The sequence below is a fragment of the Chiloscyllium plagiosum genome, chromosome 36, assembly GCF_004010195.1.
Source record: "Chiloscyllium plagiosum isolate BGI_BamShark_2017 chromosome 36, ASM401019v2, whole genome shotgun sequence".
Classification (NCBI taxonomy): Eukaryota; Metazoa; Chordata; class Chondrichthyes; order Orectolobiformes; family Hemiscylliidae; genus Chiloscyllium; species Chiloscyllium plagiosum.
Genome location: NC_057745.1, coordinates 34496235 through 34517874, shown reverse-complemented (window position 1 = coordinate 34517874; position 21640 = coordinate 34496235). Strand labels below are relative to the sequence as shown.

General features: G+C 43.1%; 1 protein-coding gene across 1 annotated transcript in view; it reads left to right on the top strand.

The window, feature by feature from the left end:
- Window positions 1-21640, top strand: part of adamts17 (ADAM metallopeptidase with thrombospondin type 1 motif, 17) — a 655987-nt gene that overhangs the window by 388682 nt on the left and 245665 nt on the right. Inside the window, exon 13 of the mRNA XM_043677648.1 lies at window positions 4021-4187. Coding sequence (XP_043533583.1) covers window positions 4021-4187 — 167 coding nt within the window. The remainder of the gene's footprint in view (window positions 1-4020; window positions 4188-21640) is intronic.

Here is a 21640-nt window from a genome sequence, read left to right as displayed (position 1 = left end):
TTGTTTTCTCTTGTAGGAGAATCTAGAATGAGGGGTCATAGTTTAGAAATGACATGGTGCCAATGAGGCAACTGTTTTTTATCTAAGGGTTGAAAGTCAAATAAAAAAAGAACAACACGGCACAAAAATAGACCCTTCGGCCCTCCAAGCTTGCACCAAAACATTTTGCCCTTCTATACTAAAATTGTTTTCTCTTATAGGATCCATATCCCTCTATTCCTTTCCCTCTATTCATGTATTTTTTTCGGTGCTTCTTGAATGCTGCTATTGGGTCTACTACCCCCACCTCCTATGGCAGCATTTTCCAGGCACTCATCAGCATTTCTGTGACAAACTCACCTCGCACATCTCTTTTAAGATTTGCACCCTCACCTCACCTCCCCACACCTTGAACCTCTGACCCCTAGTAATTGACCCCTCCACCCTGAGAAAAAGTTTCATACTTTCTACTCTATCTATGCCATTCACAATCTTATAAACTTCTATCGGGTCGCCCTTCAACCTCCTGCATTCTAGTGAAAACAAACCCAGTCTATTCAACCTTTCTTCATAGCTAAAATCCCCCATACCAGGCAATATCCTGGCAAACCTTTACTTTACCCTCTCCAGTGCATCCATATCTTTCTGGTAGTATAGTGACCAGAACTGCATACAATGCTGCAAGTGTGGCTTAACAAAAGTTATTTATTTATTTAGTTAGTAGGAAGTGGGTATCACTGCCTAGCCAGCATTTATATCCCATCCCTCGCTGCTCTTGAGAAGGTAATGATGAACTGTTTTCTTGAACTCCTGCAGTCCACCTGCTGTGTTTTGACCAACAATGCCATTAGGGAGGGAATTCCAGGATTTTGACCCAGCGACAATGAAGAAATAATGGTATATTTCCAAGTTAGGATGGTGAGTGGCTTAGAGGAGAACTTGAAGATGACGGGGTTCCCAAATAACTGCTGCCCTTGTCCTTCTGGATGGAAGTGGTCATGGGTTTAGAAGGTGCTGTCTAAGGATCTTTGGTGAATTTCTGCAGTGCATCTTGTAGATAGTACACACTGCTGCTATTGAGTGCCAGTGGTGGAGGGAGTGGATGCTTGTGGATACAGTGTCAATCAAATGGGCTGCTTTGAGTGTTGTTGGGGCTGCACTCATTCAGGCAGGTGGGGAATATCCCTTCACACCCCTGACTTTTGCCGTGCAGACAGGCCTTGGGGTGTTAGGAGGTGAGTTACTCGCCACAGTATTCCTAGCCTCTGACCTGTTCACTGCGTTTATGTGGTGAGTCCAGTTGAGTTTCTGATCAATGATAATTCCCAGGATGTTGGTAGACAGGGATTCAGTGATGATAACACCTTTGAATGTCAAGGGGTGGTGGCTAGATTGTTTCTTGTTGGTGACAGCATTTATGTGGATCAAATGTTACTTGCCACTTGTCAATTCATTTTCACTAGAATGCAGGAGGTTGAGGGGCGATCTGATAGAAATTTATAAGATTGTGAATGGCATAGATATCATCCACTTTTTTGTAGCATTTGGACATGACTGCTTCAGTGTCTGTCGAGTCGCTGTGCAATCATCGGCGAACATGCCCACTTCTGACCTTATGATGGAGGGAAGATCATTACTCACTGCCCCTTCCAGTAAAAACAAGCATGCTATAGGTCTTTTTTACGACCTTATCTACCTGTGTTGCCACCTTTTATTGTGTACCTGCATACCCAGACCCCTTTGCTTATCAATACTCCTCAGGGTTAAATCATTCACTGTATAATTTCCACATGTACTCGACTCTCCAAAACGCATCACCTCACATTTGTCCAGATTAAATTCCATCTGCCATTTTCCTGCCCATGACTCCTGCTGTATCCTCTGACAATCCTCCTCACTATCATCAACTCTGCCAATCTTTATATCATCTGCAAACTTACTAATTAGACCAGCCACGCTTTCCTCCAAATCATTTATGTAGACTGAACAGCTGAGGTCCCAGCGCTGATCCCTGTGGAACACTACCAGTCACAGCCCTCCATTCCGAAAAGCATCCTTCCACTACACCTTCTGTCTCCTATGACTACGTAAGTTCTGAATCCATCTAGCCAGTTCACCCTGATAATATCTGACATCACCTTTTGTACCAGTCTGCCACGAGGGACCTTGGAAAAGAGTTTACCGAAGTCCATGTAGACAACAACAACCACTTTTCTCTCATCAATCATTTTTGTCACCTCTTCAAAAATCTCGATCAAGGTAGTGAGGCATGACCTCTCCCGGACAAACCCATGCTGTCTATCGCTAATAAGTGCATTTTCTTATATGTCTTGTCCCCGAGAATCTTCTCCAATAATTTCCCTACGACCAGCATGAGGCTCACAGGCTTGTAATTTCCTGGATTATCCCTGCTACCCTTCTTAAACAATGGAACAATATTGGCAATTCTCCAGTCGTCTGGGACCTTACCTGTGGCCAAAGATCTGTCAATGCTCCAGCAATCTGTTCTCTTGCCTCTCTCAATATTCTGGGATTGATTCCATCAGGACGTGGGGACCTTATCTACCTGAACTTCCTTTCTTCAAATGCAATGGGTGTAGAATCTTTCAAGTAGAGATAGATCAATTCTTGATTCCTAAGGGGATGTGCAGGAATGTAGAGTTGTGGTTAAAATCAGTCGTGACCTTACGGAATGGCACAGGAGGCTGAGAGGACCAACGCTTGTTCCTTGTTCAGCTTTGACAAAGGGTCAGTTAGACTCAAAACGTCAGCTCTTTTCTCTCCTTACAGATGCTGCCAGACCTGCTGAGATTTTCCAGCATTTTCTCTTTTGGTTTCAGTTTCCAGCATCCGCAGTAATTTGCTTTTATCTTTTGACCCTTGTTTCTTGTACATATGTTGCAAACATTTCCAATAGATTCTCAAGTTGCAGGCTTTTGTCTTACAGGTAGGATGAATATATTTTCTTGTAAGTGTGTCTTGATTTCTTTTTGTTTCTTACTCCCATTGACATGTTTCTTATCTGTTTCCGAAGGATGTTTACTATCATAGAGTCATCGTCATAGAGATGTACAGCACGGAAACAAACCCTTTGGTCCAACCTTTTTTACTAGTGGTTTTCACCAACTGTTAATTGTTTGGTTGTTTTCATATATTCATGTTAATTTTTTAATAGAAATTCTGCCTGCTGTCTATTGGTCTGTGCAATGTATGAGTTGAAACTTTATTGCTGGAACAGCACAGCAGGTCAGGCAGCATCTGACCTGCTGTGCTGTTCCAGCAATAAAGTTTCAACTTTGATCTCCAGCATCTGCAGACCTTACTTTCTCCTGTGCAATGTATGTCTTGTTTCAATTAATATAAAATCTCAGGTCAGTGACTATCAGAGGAGATCAATCCATGGGATCAGGGCTTGTCACCCACTGTAAGATTTAGTTTCTTAAATCACTTAGAATACTATAGATAAACTTGCTAAGAATTTAACAGAAATATTATTTAGTAGGTGTTAGCAAGTACCTGAGAAGATTTTTAAACAAGTTTCTTCTACTCGCACACGAATTAGGGGGACCTAATTGAGGTATACAAGATAATGAGAGGCATAGATAGAGTCGATAGCCAGAGACTATTTCCCAGGGAAGAAATGACTAACATGAGGGGTCATAGTTTTAAGCTGGTTGGAGGAAAGTATAGAGGGGATGTCAGAGGCGTGTTCTTTACACAGAGAGTTGTGAGAGCGTGGAATGCATTGCCAGCAGCAGTTGTGGAGGCAGGCTCATTGGGGACATTTAAGAGACTACTGGACATCCATATGGTCACAGAAATTTGAGGGTGCATACATGAGGATCAGTGGTTGGCACAACATCGTGGGCTGAAGGTCCTGTTCTGTGCTGTACTGTTCTATGTTCTATGAATAATAGCTGCTATTAACATCAAGGGACCAGGAATTTGATAGCCTAGGAGAAGTGCCAGAATGATGCAGGGTAATTGATCTTGTCCCGCTAATCATCAGTTTGGTGATACTCTGTATCTTGTGCTTACCAGTCCAGGGCCAGGAGGGACAAACTGCCAAGGAGCCAGTGTGGAGCACAAAGTGTGTGAGAACTTACCTTGTACCAAGGGATTGCCCAGTTTCAGGGATCAACAATGCCAGTCTCAAGACAAGCAAGGTCATATGAAGAAAAAACACTGGACTGCAGTCCTCAACGATGGTGAGCATATGTTAAAAATGCTTCTTGAGTGAAGACCATTTCAAGGCTGAAGGATTAATAACCAAGTGCAGACTAAAAGTTACTTCTCCGCGTAAACTGCTAAAATATAAATTTGCGTTAAGTTTTACCTTCCTCTCCTTCATGCTATGTACCAATGCACTTCATAAAAAATGAAGTGTTGTTAGGTTACAGTAACATTAATTTATGGGCTAACACAGTGGTTAATGCCTACACAACAAAGTCTTACAAATAGTAATGAGAAGAATTACCCCACACTTCATTTTGGTTGTAGTGTTTTGAGGGGTGAATGTTGATCAGAATGCTAGGAAAAGCCCCCTACCCTTTTGTGAATCATTGAATTAGGTTTATTATCACATGAACTCATGTGAGTACAATGAAAAGCTTATAAATCGCTGCTTATGGCACCATCTTAGGTACAAAGCAGAAAAATAAGAAAAACAAAGTTTAAAAACTTATACATTACAGTCATTCTTATTAAAAAGTGGAAAAACAAGGCAAGACTGTTCACCATTTAACACCACAGTGCATAAGCTGGCCATACTGGGCTCACACTCCTCACAAAGGCTCACTGCCCTGGGCTACCTGCTTGTACACTTTCGCTGGAGTCCCGCTCTGGTACTGCTCCAGGCCCTGAGTCGCTTCCGCACTCCGGATCTTGAAGAAGCCATGATGCCACTGCCTGGGGACACCAGCCGCCTTGTATGGCCAACTTTTAAAATCCCCAGAGTCTGCCATTGCTGCCACTGCCTCAATGGCCAGTTTTGAGAAGGTAAGAGCTGAAAATGTGTTGCTGGAAAAGCACAGCAGGTCAGGCAGCATCCAAGGAGCAGGAGAATCGACGTTTCGGGCATGAGCCCTTCTCCTGCTCCTTGGATGCTGCCTGACCTGCTGCGCTTTTCCAGCAACACATTTTCAGCTCTGATCTCCAGCATCTGCAGTCCTCACTTTCTCCTTCGAGAAGGTAAGTAGAGAAAAGAAAATCTGAAAAATTGCAAGAGAAATAATGAGAAAAGGAGAAAGATGAGCAGATGCAGTTTGGCTCAGGAGTCCTCCTTCGCTGCCATCTTGGACAGTATAATCAGATTGCTTATACATGCTTGAGCAACATGTCAATAATATTGCACTGCTAGATGAAGCTGTGAACATAACATCACATGGCATAAAGTCAAAAGTCACATGACACTGGGTTATAGTCCAACAGGTTTATTTGAAACCGCCAGCTTTCAGAGCCCCCACTCTTTCCTCAGGCAGCTAGTGACAGCGAATACATCAGACACAGAATTTGTAAGTAAAAGATCAAAGGGTCATACAACTTATGCGATTGTATTAAACAAATCTAGTTGGCTATTAAGTCTTTAATCCGTTAGATTGGAGGGGTACAGGTTTTGATTGATTAATATGTAAACCCCAGAATTTCTTTCAAGTCACTGCCCCAAGATAACTTCAGGTTTTATCAGAATGAAGGTGACACCCCTGGTCAGACAATGTATTTTAGATGTGAGGTCATGTTTCAAGTCTGTTTGTATCTGACCCACTGGTTTTATTTCCAAAGTAGGAATTTATAAAATGCCACATTGTCTACAGATCGTGCACTCTTTGAACAAAATAGAATGTATCTGCAAATACAAATTCACCCCATAGATTTATATGTGTGTCTGTATGGGGGAGAGAGAGAGTGTGAGAGGGTGTGTGTATGCGAGTGTGTGAGGGAGAAAGTGTATGTGCGTGCATGCTCTTGAGAGAGAGAGAGAGTGTGTGTAGATATGCATGTATGTGAGTGTGAAGGGTTATATGTATGTGAGAGTGTGCATGCGTGAGTGCGAAGGAGTACATAACTGTGAAAGTGTGTGTATATGAGAGAGGGTCCGTGTGAGTGACTTGTGTGAGAGAGAGAGTGTGTGTGTGTGTGTGTGTGTGTAAAGTGTGGTGGGGTCACCTGTAGTGCGACATGAACCCAAGATCCCAGTTGATGCCACCCCCATGGGTACCGAATCTGGCAACCAGCCTCTGCTCGGGCACTCTGCGTTGTTGCGTGGCCTGAAGTCTACCTTGAAGGATGGTCACCTGAAGGTCCGAGGTTGAATGTCCCTGACCGCTGAAGTGTTCTTGACTGGGAGGGAACATCCCTGTCTGGCGAATATTGCGCCATGTCCATGCATTTGTTGCTGTAGCATCTGCTTGGTCTCGCCAATGTACCATGTCTCGGGACATCCTTGCCTGCAGCGTTTGAGATAGGTAACGTTGGCCGAGTCACATGAATACCTGCCGTGTACGTGATGGGAGGTGTCCCCATGTGTAATGGTGGTATCCGTGTCGACACTATGACACATCTAGCAGTGGTTGCCATGACAGGGTTGTACGGTGTTGTGGTTGATGTTGCCCTGAAGGCTGGGCAGTTTGCTGTGAACAATGGTCTGCTTAAGGTTTGGCGGTTATTTAAAGATGAGAAATGGAGGAATAGGGAAGGTCTTGGCGAGGTGCTCATCATCATCGATAATGTGTTGCAGGCTGTGAATAACTTGGTGTTGTCCCTCTGCTCTTGGGAAGTACTGGACAGTGAAGGGTATCCTGTCGGTCATATCCCATGTCTGTGTCCGTCTTCTAAGGAGGTCATTACCGTTTTTCGCTGTGGCACATTGGAACTGACGATCGATGAGTTGAACGTCGTATCCCATCTTTACGAGGGCTTCCACCAACGCCTTCAGGTGTCTGTCATGTTCCTCCTCATTTGAGCAGATCCTGTGTATATGTAGGGCTTATCCTTAGCGGATAGCTGTTTGAATATGTTTAGGGTGGAAGCTCAAAGTGCAGCATCATGAGGTTATCCATGGTGTTGCAATGGAGTGAGGTACTGAGGTGTCCACCCTTGATGGAGATGCATGTGCTCAAGCATGAGATTATAAAGAGTAGTCCATGATAAGTCGGATGGTGGGATGAAACTTATTTCTGTGATTCCTCGCCATGAATCCAAAGGAAAAAAATGTTGTCAATGTATCTGGTGTAAAGCGTTAGTCAGAAGTCCTGTGCAGCAAAGAAGTCTTATTTCAATTTGTGTTGGCATATTGGGGTGCAAACTTCATCCCCATCGCTGTTCAGTGTGTCTGGATAAAGAACTGGTTGTCGAAGGTGAAGACGTTATGGTTGAGGATGAAGCTGGTGAGTTGTAGGATGGTGCCCAGTGATTGAGATGTTGGTGCTGAGTATTGAAGCTGTTGCAGTGATGCCATCATCATGGTGGATGCTGGTGTAGAGGGCAGAAATGTCCATTGTGATGAGGAATGTACCTGGTTCCACTGGTCCATGGGTGCTGAGTTTCTGTAAGAAATCTGTAGTTTCACGACAGAAGCTGGGGGTCCCCTGTACAATGGGTTTCAAGATACCCTCAACACACCTAGAGAGGTTCTCACACAGGGTCCCATTGCCTGATATGATGGAATGTCCTGGCGTGTTGGCTTTGTGTATCTTCAGAAGGCAGTCAAGTCCCCTACATGAGAAGTACACGGGATGAGAGTGCATAGGGGTACTCTGAAGGACTGGATCGAAAGTCTTGATCAACTGTTGAGTTCATGAGTATGTTTTTTGGTCAGATCAGCAGGTGGTTGCCTGTAGTGTTCCAGATTGATCAGTTGTTGGAATTCTTCTTTGCAGTTGTCTGTTCTATTTTGTATGACGATGGCTCCTCCTTTGTCTACTGGTTTGATGACAATGTTGTAATTATTCTGGAGAAAATGGATGGCATTGCGTTGTGCTCAGGTGACGTTTTCTGCTATCTTGTGGGTGCATCTGATGAATCTGGTGTTCCAACACTTCCTGACGGTTAGCGCGTACATGTCCAACCTGTGTGAGAACCTCTGGCTATGACAAGGGCATCTTGAAACATCCAGGGAACCTCCAACTTCTGTCGTGACACTACAGATGTCCTGAAGTAATTCAGCTCCCATGGACCAGTCAAACCACGAACGTTTCTCATCAGTCTGGACGTTTCAGCAGTCTACACCAGTATCTTCCAAGCGATGGCACCGCTGCAACAGCCTCAGTACTCAATACCAATAACGGCCAATCTCCAGGCACCATCCAAACTTATCCACTTCTTCCTCAACCACAATGTCTTCACCTCAGAAAACCAGTTCTTTATCCAGACACATGGAACAGCCATGGAGACCAAGTTTGCACCCCAATATGCCAACATTTTCATGCACAAGTTCGCAGAAGACCTTTTTGCTGCACAAGACCTACAGCCAGCGCTTTACACCTGGACATTTTCTTACTTTGGATTCATGGTGAGGAGTCACTGAAACAATCACAGTGATATCAACAAGTTCCATCCCACCACAGACTTACCATCGACTACTCTTTAGTATCTGTCTCATTCTTGGACACACGCATCTCCATCAGGGACGGACACCTCAGTGTCTCACTCGACGGATAACCTCAATGCTGCACTTCTTGGGCTTCTATCCTACACATATTAAAATAGCCATTCCCTATAGACAAGTTCTATGCATAAATAAAATCTGCTCAAATGAGGAGAAATGCAATGAATACCTGAAGGTGTTGAGGGATATGATGCTGAACCCATCGCCAGTTCCGAAGTGCCACAGTGAAAACCGTAATGACCTCCTCAGAAGACAGACTTGGGATATGACTGATAGGATACTCTTCATTGTCCAGTACTTCTCGGGAGCAGGGAGACTACGCCATGTTCTTTGCAGCCTGCAACACGCTATCGATGACGATGAGCATGTCTCCAAGATCTTCCCTACTCCTCCACTTCTCACCTTTAAACAACTGCAAAATCTTAAACAGACCATTGTAGCAGCAAACTGCCCAGCCTTCAGTACAACATCGACTACAGCACCATATGTCCTTGTCATGGCAACCACTGCAAGGCATGTCAAAGCATAGACGTGGATACCACCATTACACATGGTGATACCACGCACCACAAGCATGGCAGGTAATCATGTGACTCAGCCAAAGTTGTCTATCTTGTATGCTGCAGGCAAGGATACCACGAGAATTGGTATATTGGCAAGACCAAACAGATGCTGCAACATTGGATGAATGAACACCATGGAACGATAATCAGACAGGGATGCTCCCTGCCAGTGAGGGAATACTTCAGCGGTCAAGGACATTTGGCCTTGGATCTTCAGGTAAGTGTCCTCCTAGGCAGTCTTAAGGTCATGCAACAACGCAGAGTGGCTGAGCAGAGGCTGATAGCCAATTTCAATACCCAAGAGGACGGCCTGAACTGGGATCTGGGGTTCATGTCACACTACAGGTGACCCCACCACATTCTACACTCTCATACACACACTCCTATACAGGGAAACATACACACACACACACTCTCTCACACAACCACATACACACTCACACGCGCTTTCACATAGATATACTCTCTCACACTCACACACTCCCTCTCAAGCATGCACACACACACACCCACAAACCCACACTCTCCCCCTTTCCCTCACACTCGCACTGTCTCTCTATCTCTCCAACCCACAGACACATGCATACACGTATAAATCTATAGGGTGAATATGCATTTGCAGATTTGTATTTGCAAATATATTCTATTTTGTTAAAAAAGCACCTGATCTGTAGACAATCAATCAATGTGGCAGTTCATAAGTTCCAACTTTGGAAGCAAAACCAGATACAAACAAACTTGAAACATGGCCTCACACTTAAAACGCACTGTCTGACCAGAGGTGTCATCTTTATTCTGATAAAACCTAAAGTTATCTTGGGGCAGTGACTTGAAAGAAATTCTGGAATTTGCATAAAAATGAATCGAAACCTGCACCTCCATTCTAACTGATAAAAGACATAATAGCCATCTAGGTTTATTCAAAACATTTGCATAAATTGTATGACCCTTTGATCTCTTACTTAGAAATTCTGTGTCTGATGTATTCTGTCTCACTAGCTTCCTGAGGAAGGAGTGGGGACTCTGAAAACTTGCAGCTTCAAGTAAACCTGTTGGACTATAATCTGGTATCCTGTGATCTTTGACTTTGTCCACCCTAGTCCAATACTGGAACCAACATCATCAGATGGCTTTACATTATTTAACTCAGAACATCTCACAGAAACTAGACTTGCTACCTAACTCCTCATCTTTTAATGCTAACATTAGTCAGAATTGGAACATTCTGGTCATATTTAGATCAGGGAGCCCTGTGCAAAGTTTCATTTGGAATGCTTACATTTTACAAAAGTATGATACTGACCGATAATCTGATGTCAATGTTCATACCAGGAATTGTGAGAAGATATGTTTACAATAGTTACTTTAGAAATGATGGCAAAATGATTACATAAGCATAAATGGTGTCAAGTAATTGGAAGGATCTTGAAGTTATTTTATATCTGAGTCATATGACAACTCAAACCAACTTTTGGTGTTCTTCATACACAAGGGGCTCATGTAATAACTAACCAGGTGGTGTTTAGACTTTTCCCTCCCACCTCAGCCATTATTATGGAAGGCTGCATGTGGTCGGTGAGAAGTAAGTGCTGAGGTTGGTGGAGGCTTCTGTGTCCTCTGGATTACAACTCAACGTCACTCACACTTTCCCAGACACATTCTCACAGATACATATTCCTTCGCTAACTCTCTCATCAAGCAGTCACTTTCATACCATGCAGTCTCACTGTGAAACTCTTCCTTTCATTTACCCCTTTACACTCACAGACACACAGTCTCTCCCTCAATCATCCTCACAATCACTCATTCAGTTACTCATTCCCAGTGTCAATCATTCCCTTCTCCCCTGGTCACAGGGCCAATCTGCGGGAATGGATTAGGGAAGCAATTAAAATGGAGTGGCTTCATTTAAGTTCCATTCTCTCTGATTCACCATTTTAACAATATGGTTAAGGTAGTGGATGAGACCCCTACCAGTGCGTTCTGCTGTTTAAGGAATAACTGCTGCACACCCTGCATATGGAAATTATGCGTCTTTGATGCCTGGACTCATGCCCTCCTTAAATGGCAGTCCTAGCCAGTACCTCACCTCTCACATACATAACTTTGTTGCCAGCAGGCAGCAATCAGCCCAGTTGCTGCTCACCCAAATCAATCAGCAGCTGCTATTTTCTGCTGAAACTCTAAAGAGATGCAGCAGTTAAGATCTGCCATACCCATGCTGAAGTCTGTAAAAAGGGGTTACATGTTTCCACCATGAGTTAAAGTTGCCTTTGGGTCTCAAACCTGTCTGTACTGGAACTGATGTCAGTCTGTTCACTAGCAGCTCTCCTGTCACATGGCAACAGTGTGGTTGAGGAATGAAGCATGTACTGTGTGTGGTCAGGGTTATAAAGCTGTGCTGATATTACTAGCACTAAAGAAATAGTTGCTAAAACTGTCTCAGCAGTGAGCAAGAGGAAACCGTAAGAAATAGGCTTCCCACTAGGATTTGTCCAGTGTGTTTAATTTCCTTTCCAAGTTTCACACTGACTGAAGCTAACTGTTTTCAACACTTCAACTTTTTTACAAGTCCTGAAGCACAACTGTGCAAACATGATGGATCGGTGCTACATAAATTGTGATGAAAATTCCATCTTTATTTCTTTCTCATATGATACTACTTTTCAACTAAAAGTTATACACCAGAAGAAAATGTTGTTCCTTGTAAATTTTCATGAGTTGAAATAGTCTGTGAGTCTGTTGGAAAAGAGTGAGAGAGTTGCCAATGTGGAAGCACAGGGCATTGAGCCAGAACCCTTGCAATATGTAGAAGGCAGCTAAATGGTTTCAAGGTGATCGGCCATTTTCCAAATACTTCTTTCCTAGAAACTTGCATAACTTAAATTTCACATGTGATGGGGCAGGGTTTGGGGATGCTGCCGGTGTATGGGGAAATCATTTCCACTTTCCCCACTGAATAAAATCAATGGAAATAAAAAAATCAGTCAGTTCCTGGAACCTGAGGTTAAAAATTAGCCACTTGAAAACATTAATTGATGGAAGTGGAATTGGGAAGCAAAATAATTGGCCAGTTGGATGGAAAGGGAGCTGTTCCTGTGCTGTAAATTCTATGTAAAATACAACTTCGGACCAGGGGACTAACTTTTAGGTCAGAAAGAAAAGTATGAGTTAGATATGATCTAATGGCATGATTGTAATAGGCAAGATTACAGTGAAAAAGGAGGACATTCCAATGAAGTTGGACGTTGTTCTGTCCCAGCCTCTATGTTATGAAGGATTAGCAATGAAAATGAGTACTAGAGTATGTTGCAAACTGGCCAGTTGCTTTGTTTTAGAGCTCATAAAAACTGGAAAGTTGGCAGGTATAGTTTCCAGCCTTGACTCTGCATAATAACATGTTTAAAAAGTCTGAGTCGAGCCAAAATAAGAGAGATTTAAACTTGGCAGTCATTCAATTCGACCAGAGAAATAAGGAATGCTAGCATTTTTGAGTATGACTTTCCTCTCAAAGTACAGTGCTATTGAAATTGGCTTCCCTTCACACAACAAGCATTAGGCTCAGTCCTTCACAAGCCAGCCCCACCCTTATAATAACTCATTTCAAGATCATTTTGCCCATCTAGTCAATTTATATTGGAATGCAAGGAAGCATGAGAGGTCATTGTGGTGAAACCAGGCAGTCAGTCCCAAAGTTCAAACCAGAGACTACAATGCCATTTATACTCCTCGGTGCGTTTCTCTGCAGGAATGCAGAGCGGTAAGGAAAGAGCGAGACCATTCTGCTCCATATGATCAGTTTCAGATTTGACAAGTGAAAGGCTGTTTACTGTCCTGATTTATCAGAAGAGCACAAAATTTGGTCCTATCTTGCTATATGTGGAGAATAGATGAATTGTACACTACTTAGATCCAGCATTCTAAGTGATTTATTTTGCTGTGAATAAATGTGACAGTGGAATAATTAATTGAACCTTGTTTCATTATGAATAATATAGAAGGACTAAATAAAGATCTCTGGGTTTGTCTTGTCATATTGCTTTGTACATAGGGATGCTACAGTCTTGAACTCTCTTAGTGGACTGCGCTGTGCCAACTCAACCACTTGTATTCCACTTGAACACTATCATTTTTATTCATTTATAGGATGTGAGAATCGCTGGCTGGGCCAGCATTTATTGCCCATCCCTAGTGCTTTTGAGAAGGTGGTGGTGAGCTGCCACCTTGAATTGCTGCATTCCATTTGGTATAGACCCACCCACAATACTATTAGGGAGTACTAGAATCTTGATCCAGCAACACTGAAGAAATGTCAATATATTTACAAGTCAGGATGGTGAGTGTCTTGAAGAGGAATGTGCAGTTGGTGATGTTCCCCTGTACCTGCAGCCCTTGTCCTTCTAGTAGGAGTAGACATGGATTTGGAAGGTTCTGTCTAAGGAGCTTTGGTGAATTCCTGCAGTGCATTCTGTAGACAGTAGATACTACTCCTAGAGTGTGTTGGTGGTGAGGAATTGAATGTGTGTGTGGATGTGGTGCCAGTAAAGCAGGCTTTGTCCTAGATTGTATAAAGCTTCTTGAGTGTTATTGGAGCTGCACCTCATCCAGGCAGGTGGGAGTACTTCATTTTACTCCCGACTTGTGGCTTTGTGGATGATGGAAAGGCTCTGGGGAATCAGGAGTGAGATATGCCTCTGACCTAGCTGGCTGAGTACAGTTCTGGGCTATGGTAACCCCAAGATGTTGACAATAGGTAATTCAGAAATGGTAATACCATTGAATGTCAAGAGGTTAGATTTTTTTCTTAAATTCCTCTTCACAGATGTTGTCAGACTTGCTGAGGTTTCCCAGCAACTTCTGTTTATGTTTCTGGTTCACAGCATCCGTAGTTCATTTGGTTTTTAGATTTCTTTTCTTGTTGAAATTGGTATTGCCTAGCATTTGTATGGCACAAATGTTACTTGCTATTTGTCAGCCCAAGCCTGGATATTGCCTTGGTTTTCCTGCATTTAGTCATGGTCTGTTTCAGTATCTGAGGAGTCGCAAATGGTGCGGGATATTGTGCAACCATGGATGAGCATTTCCACAACTGATCTTTATAATGGAGGAAAGATCATTCATGACGCAACTGAAGATGGTTGGGCCTAGGACACCAACCTGAGGAGCTCCTACAGAGATGCCTTGGAACTAAGATGACTGACCTCCAACAAGCATAGCCACATACCTTTGTACCAGGTATGACTCCAACCAGTGGAGAGCTGATTACTATTGACTCTAGTTTTGCTTGGGAACCTTGATGTCATACTTTGTGAAAATCTGTTCAGATGCCAAGAGCAGTTACTCTCATTTTGCCTCCAGAATTTAGCTCTTCAATCTGTATTTGAGCTGAGGCTGTTATGAGGTCAGGTGTTGATTGGGCCTCAACGAACTCCAATTTAGCATTAGTGAGCAAAATTTTGAGTCCAACAATCCTCACTTTTTGTCACAGGAAACACTTAATTCCTCACAACAAAAGTCAGCAAATGGGGCAAGAATTAGCTCCACGTGCCTTTTTTCACAATTCACTTCCACGTTTACAGGTCAGAGATCTGTAAGATCCTTTAATTATTGAGTCTGTTTATTGTCATGGCTGAAGACAGCCCCAGACGGCAATATCACCATTATAGTCTTAGCCAGCAATTGAATAGTGTTGACAGGGCTTAACTGTGGAGGATGAGCAACACGGTGGCCCACTGGTTAGCACTGCCTCACAAGCTCCAAGTTTGCAATATACTGAGTGTTTTGATGAATGTAAACTGTAGTATTATAGCAGCTCTTAAAAGCTTCAGTTTCCATTAAAAAGTAAGTGTAGTATTGTTAGAGGAGTAGAGAATAGGAAAATTGCTTCAAGGATATGCTGAAATGCAACATCGGCATCATCTCCTGGGAGACCATCTTTCTTGATCAAACAGGTTGAGTCAGAGTCTGTGGGAAGGGAGCACATCATTTTCAGACCCAGCAATAACAAAATGAAGTAGAAGAACAAGGGTGACAAAAAGAGCAAACCATGACCTGAACTAATAAAACAAAGTCAAACATCCCACTTGACAACAAATGCCATCCATGCCATAAAGACTGCAATTCTCGAAATTGCCTCCTCTATCATCCTCAGATTCATGACAGGACATTGGTTAGGCCACTGTTGGAATAATCCTATGTTGTGAAACTTGAAAGGGTTCAGAACAAGGATGTTGCCAGGGTTGGAGGGTTTGAGCTATAGGGAGAGGCTGAAAAGGCTGGGGCTGTTTGCCCTGGAGCGTCAGAGGCTGAGGGGTGATCTTATAGAGGTTTACGAAATCATGAGAGGCATGGATAGGGTAAATAGACAAAGTCTTTTCCCTAGGGTCGGGGAGTCCAGAACTAGTGGGCATAGGTTTAGGGTGAAAGGGGAAAGATATAAAAGAGACCTAAGGGGCAACCTTTTCTCACACAGGGTGGTACATGTATGGAATGAGCTGCCAGAGGAAGTGATGGAGGCTGGTACAGTTCTAACATTTAAGAGGCATTTGGATGAGTATATGAATAGGAAGGGTTTGGAGGGATATGGGCTTGGTGCTGGCAGATGGGACTAGATTGGGTTGGGATATCTGGTCAGCATGGATGGGTTGGACTGAAGGGTCTGTTTCCATGCTGTACATCTCTCTGACTCTATGAGCTCATGCTGTAGCTGTACAAAACTCTGGTGTGGCCACATTTGGAGTATTTGTGTACAATTCTGGTCACCACATTATAGGAAGAATGTGGAAGCTTTGGAAAGGGTTCAGACGAGATTTACTCGGATGTTGCTTAGTATGGAGGGAAGGTGTTACAAGGAAAGGCTGTGGGACATGAGGCTATTTTTGTTAGAGTGAAGAAGGTTGAGAGGTGACTTAATTAAGACATACAAGATAATCAGAGGGTCAACATGAGACCAATTGTTAAAGTTCACTTGAGAATGTAACTCTTAAAAAAAGGTTTTGCGATTTACATATGAAAGAACTGAAACCAACATGGTCATTCTAAAAGATGAGAGACTTAACAAACAATCCAGGTCTTTTTCAATATATAATTTCAGTTACATCACACTGTAAACCTTTGCTATAAATTCTGTTTCTTACAATCTTATTCTCCACAACCACCTGATGAAGGAGCAGTGCTCCAAAAGCTAGTGCTTCCAAATAAACCTGTTGGACTATAAGTTGGTGTTGTGTGATTTTTAGCCAAGATTGGAGGGTTTGAGCTATAGGGGGAGGCTGAAAAGGCTGGGGCTGTTTTCCCTGGAGCATTGAAGGCTTGAGGGGTGAGCTTACAGAAGTTTATAAAATCATGAAGGGCATGGATAGGGTAAGTAGACAAGGTCTTTTCCCTGGCGTGAAGGAGTCCAAAACTGGAGTGTATAGATTTAAGGTGAGAGGGGAAAAATTTAAAAGAGACCTAAGGGGCAACTTTTTCACACAGAAGGTGGTGCATGTATGGACTGAGCTCCCAAAGGAAGTGGTGGAAGGTGGTACAATTGCAACACTTAAAAGGCGTCTGATGGATATATGAATAGGGAGGGTTTAGAGGGATATGGGTCAAATTCTGGCAAATGGGACTAGTTTAAATTAGGCGAGTATCACAGCAGAAATCAGAGATGAAATAACTGATGGATCACCCAGTGAGGCTTTGTGGATGCAGCTAAGAAATAATAAGGGGATGGTGATGTTATTGGGGATGTACCAAAGGTTCTCAAATAGTCAATGGGAATTAGAGGAGCAAATATGCAGGGAGACTGGGGAGACTTGCAGGAGCAATAGGGTTGTCATAGTAGGGGATTTTAATTTTCCTAACATAGACTAGAACTGCCAGAGCATTAAGGGCTTAGTTGGGGTGGAATTTGTTAAGTACATTTAGGAAAGTTTCGTCAAGCAGTATTCTGGAACAGTACTCTGGAAGGGGCTAAAAAAACATGACCTACTCTTGGTAAAGGTGACGGAGGTGACAGTGGGGGAGCATTTTGGGACCAGTGACCATAATTTTAAAATAGTTATGAAACTGGTCCACAGATGCAAGTTCTAAATTGGGACAAGACAAATTTTGATAGAATTAGACAGGAACTTGCAGGGGCTGATTGGAGTTGTTTGTTTGCAAGCAAAGGGACCTCTGGCAAGTGGGAGGCCTTTAAAAATGAGATAGCTAGAGTTCAAACTCTATATGTTCCTGTGAGGGTGGAGGGCAAGGTTGGCAGGAATAGGGAACCCTGAATGGTAAGAAATGCTGAGGCTTTAACCAGAAAAAAGGTGTGGCTCAGGTACAGCGCGATGGGATCAATGGAATCCCTGGAGGTATACAGGGAATACAGGAGTTTACTGAAGAAGGAAATCAGGAGGGTGAAAAGAAGGCACGAGATAGCCTTGGCTGAGAAGATTAGGGTGAATCCAAAGAGGTACTTTAAGTATATTAAAGGAAAATGAATAACTTGAGAGAGAATAGGGCCCCTCAAGAACCAAAGTGGATGTGTATGTGTAGAACCGCAGGGGATGGGCGAGGTTCTCAATTAATATTTCTCCTTTGTGTTTGCCATGGAGAAAGACATGAAGACTTGGGAATTTGGGGAAGTTAATTGTGATCTCTTGGGAACAGGAGAAGAGGTGTTAGATGTATTGGAATGTATGGAAGTGGATAAATCTCCTGGTCCTGACCAGACATATTCAAGAACACTGCAAGAGGCTAGAGAAAAAGTTACAGGTGTGGGTGATATTTTTGCATCATTGTTAGCCATGGGTGAGGTCCCACAAGATTATAGAGTAGCGAATGTTTTTCCATTATTCAAGAAGAGCTGCAAAACAAAGCCTGGGAACTATAGTTTATTATACATCAATAAACTTAACATCTGTGATGAGTAACTTACTTGAGAAGATTCTGAAGGATAAGACATACATGCATTTGGAAAGACAGGGTTTGATTAGGAGTAGTCAGCATGGCTTTGTGAGTGGGATAGCATACCTCGCAAATTTGTTAGAGTTCTTTGGTAAAGTGATTAGGAAGATTGACAAGGGCAGAGCGGTAGTCTATACAGATTTCAGTAAGGCCTTTGATAAGGTTCCACATGGTAGGCTGCTCTGAAAGGTTAGATTGCGTGAATTCCAGGGTAAACAGGGAAATTGGATGCTCAGTTGGCTTGATGATAGAAGGCAGAGGGTAATAGTGGAAGATGCTTGTCAGACTGGAGACCTGTGACTAGTGGAGTGCCTCAGGGGTTGGTGCTGGGCCCATTGCTGTTTGTTATCGAGATCAATGATTTAGATGAGAATATACAAGGCATGACACTAAAATAGGCGGTATCACGGACAGTGAGGAAGGTTATCAGAAATTGCAGCAGGACCTTGATCAGCTGGGGAAGTAGGCCGAGAAATGGTAAATGGAGTTTAAAAAAGATAAGTGTGAGGTGTTGTATTTTGAAAAGTCAAATCAAGGTAGGAGTTTCATGGTGAATGGTAGGGCCTTAAGGAGTGTAGTGGAACAGAGGGACCTTGGGGTTCAGGTTCACAGTTCTCTGAAAGTGAAGTCACAGGTAGACAGGGCAGTGAGGAAGGCTTTTGGCACACCGGCCTTCATTAGTTAGGACGTTGAATATAGAAGTTGGGAAGTTATGTTGCAGTTGTGCAGGATGTTGGTGAAGCCACACTTGGAGTATTGCGTTCAGTTTTGGTCACCTTGTTAAAGGAAGGATGTCATTAAACTGGAAAGAGGGAAGAGGAAATTTACAAGGATGTTGCCAGGACTCAAGAGTCTGAGTTATAGGGAGAGATTGGACAAGCTGGGTCTTCTTTCTTTAGAGCATAGGAGACTGAGGGGGAACACCTTATAGAGGTGGATAAGATCATTAGAGGCATGGATAGGGTGAATGCGCTCAGTCTATTTCCCAGGGTTGAGGAATCAAGGACTAGAGGGCATCAGTTTAAGGTTAGAGGGGAAAGAAATAAAAGTGAGCCTGAGGGGCAATCTTTTCACACAGAGTGTGCTACGCATATGGAATGCGCTGCCAGCGGAAGTGGTGGAGGTTGGTACATTAAGAACATTTAAGAGGCATTTAGACAAATACATGGATAGGAAAGGTTTAGAAGGACATGAGCCAAGTATAAGGAAATGGGGTTAGAGTGGATGGACATTTTGGTCGACATGGACCAGTTTGGGCCAAAGAGCCCTTTTCTGTGTTTTAAGAGTCATTGTTGGACATAGAGTCAGAGAGATGTACAACACATTAACAGACATATCGGTCCAACTCATCTATGCTGACCAGATATAGAGTCATAGAGTCCTACATTATTAAATACACCATAGAAAGCATCCTATCCAGATGGATCACAGCTCAATATGGCAAATGCTCTGCCCAAAGCTGTGAGAAATTACAGAAGGTTGTGAACATAGCCTAGTCCATCACAGATGGACGGCACGGTGGCACAGTGGTTAGCACTGCTGCCTCACAGCGCCAGAGACCCGGGTTCAATTCCCGCCTCAGGCGACTGACTGTGTGGAGTTTGCACATTCTCCCCGTGTCTGCGTGGGTTTCCTCCGGGTGCTCCGGTTTCCTCCCACAGTCCAAAGATGTGCAGGTTAGGTGAATTGGCCATGCTAAATTGCCCGTAGTGTTAGGTAAAGGGGTAAAGGTAGGGTTATGGGTGGGTTGCGCTTCGGCGGGGCAGTGTGGACTTGTTGGGCCGAAGGGCCTGTTTCCACACTGTAAGTAATCTAATCTAATCTAAAGAACCAGCCCTCCATCCATTCACTTTGTCTAAACTTCCCACTGTCTGGGGATAATAGCCAACATTATCAAAGACCCCTCCCACCCTGGTTCTACTCTCTTCTCTTCCACTGTCTTCCATTTGGCAGATGGTACAAAAGCTTGAAAACATGAACCAAGCGATTCAAGACAGCTTCTTCCCCGCAGTTATCAGACTTTTGAATAGACCTGTCATATATTAAATTTCAACTTTCTCTGCACCGTCTCTAGTTCTAACACTGCATTCTGTTCTATTACCCTGACATATTTAAATAAGCTATGATTTGCCTGGATAGCACACGAAACAAGACTTTTCATTGTATGTGGCAATAATAAATCAAATCAAATGAATTCAAATCCGATCTATTAACCGAAGGATGAGTACCTGAAGGTTTCCTGCTGGAAGAGGTGTTGGTTTCCAGGTATTGTGTACAGATCATTGCATGATAGGTTCAGAGTTGTGTTAACTATCTAGTCAAGAGGAGAGATGGCCATGCTTAGTTTATCATAGGCACTTTCCTGATCTTTCTTTTATGGAAACAACTGAATTATTAGGTTAAAGATTTGTTCAGTTTTCATTTCATTTTCTTTACCTTGCTTTTCATCTTCTCTTGGCAGTCTTCTTTTCCTTATATTACCTGGATTTCCTGGGTAGACTCCAATTTTTGTACCTCTGAATTAACTTAATTAGGTTTCTCAATTATTTTATCTGTTGCTCATCTTGGCATTGAAACTCCATGATTATCAGTGGCCTCCAATTCTGGCAACTTTCAATCCCTGTAGTGGTAACCTTCTACTAATACAGAAATGCAAATACCTTCTTCAGAAATGTTCAAAAGGTCTGTATTTCAATAATCATACCCATCAGTTTCGAGGCCTAATGTTGTTAATCCTTGGACAGCATCAGTGTTCTAGGGATATGAGTTTGTATCCGGCCATGGCAGATCTTGGGAACTGAATTCAATTAAAATCTGGAATTTAGAGTCTATTGATGATCATTAGAAAAAAAGGAACCACCGAAAAGTGACAAGTAATGTTCATGCCACACAAAAGCCAGGCAAGGACCGTCGCCAATAAGAGACAAACTAAATGTTGCTTCTCATCCTTTAGTGACCTTACCTTCACTGAATCCCTCATTATCAGCATTGCAGGGTTACCATTGACCAGAAATTGAACTGAACTTGCGAAATAAATAGTGACTACAAGTGCAGGTTAGAGGTAGAAATCCTGCAGCAAGTAATTCACCTATTGACTCCTCAAAGCTTGTACAGCACCTACAAGGCACACGTTAGGAGTGTGATGGACTACTACCTACTTGCCTCGAACAACACCCAAAGAACTTGACACCATCCAGGAGCAGCAGATATTAACATCTGCAAAATGCACTTCAAAGGCTCACCAAGACTCCTTAGACAGCCCCTTCCAAACCCACAACCACCTCTATCTCAAAGGACAAGGAAAAATACCTTCTTCAGAAATGTTCAGAAGGTCTGTATTTCAATAATCATACCCATTAGTTTCGAGGAGAAAGTGAGGACTGCAGATGCTGGAGATCAGAGCTGAAAATGTGTTGCTGGAAAAGCGCAGCAGGTCAGGCAGCATCCAGGGAACAGGAGAATCGACGTTTCGGGCATAAGCCCTTTCAGGAATGAGGAAAGTTTGTCCAGCAGGCTCAGATAAAAGGTAGGGAGGAGGGACTTGGGGGAGGGGCGT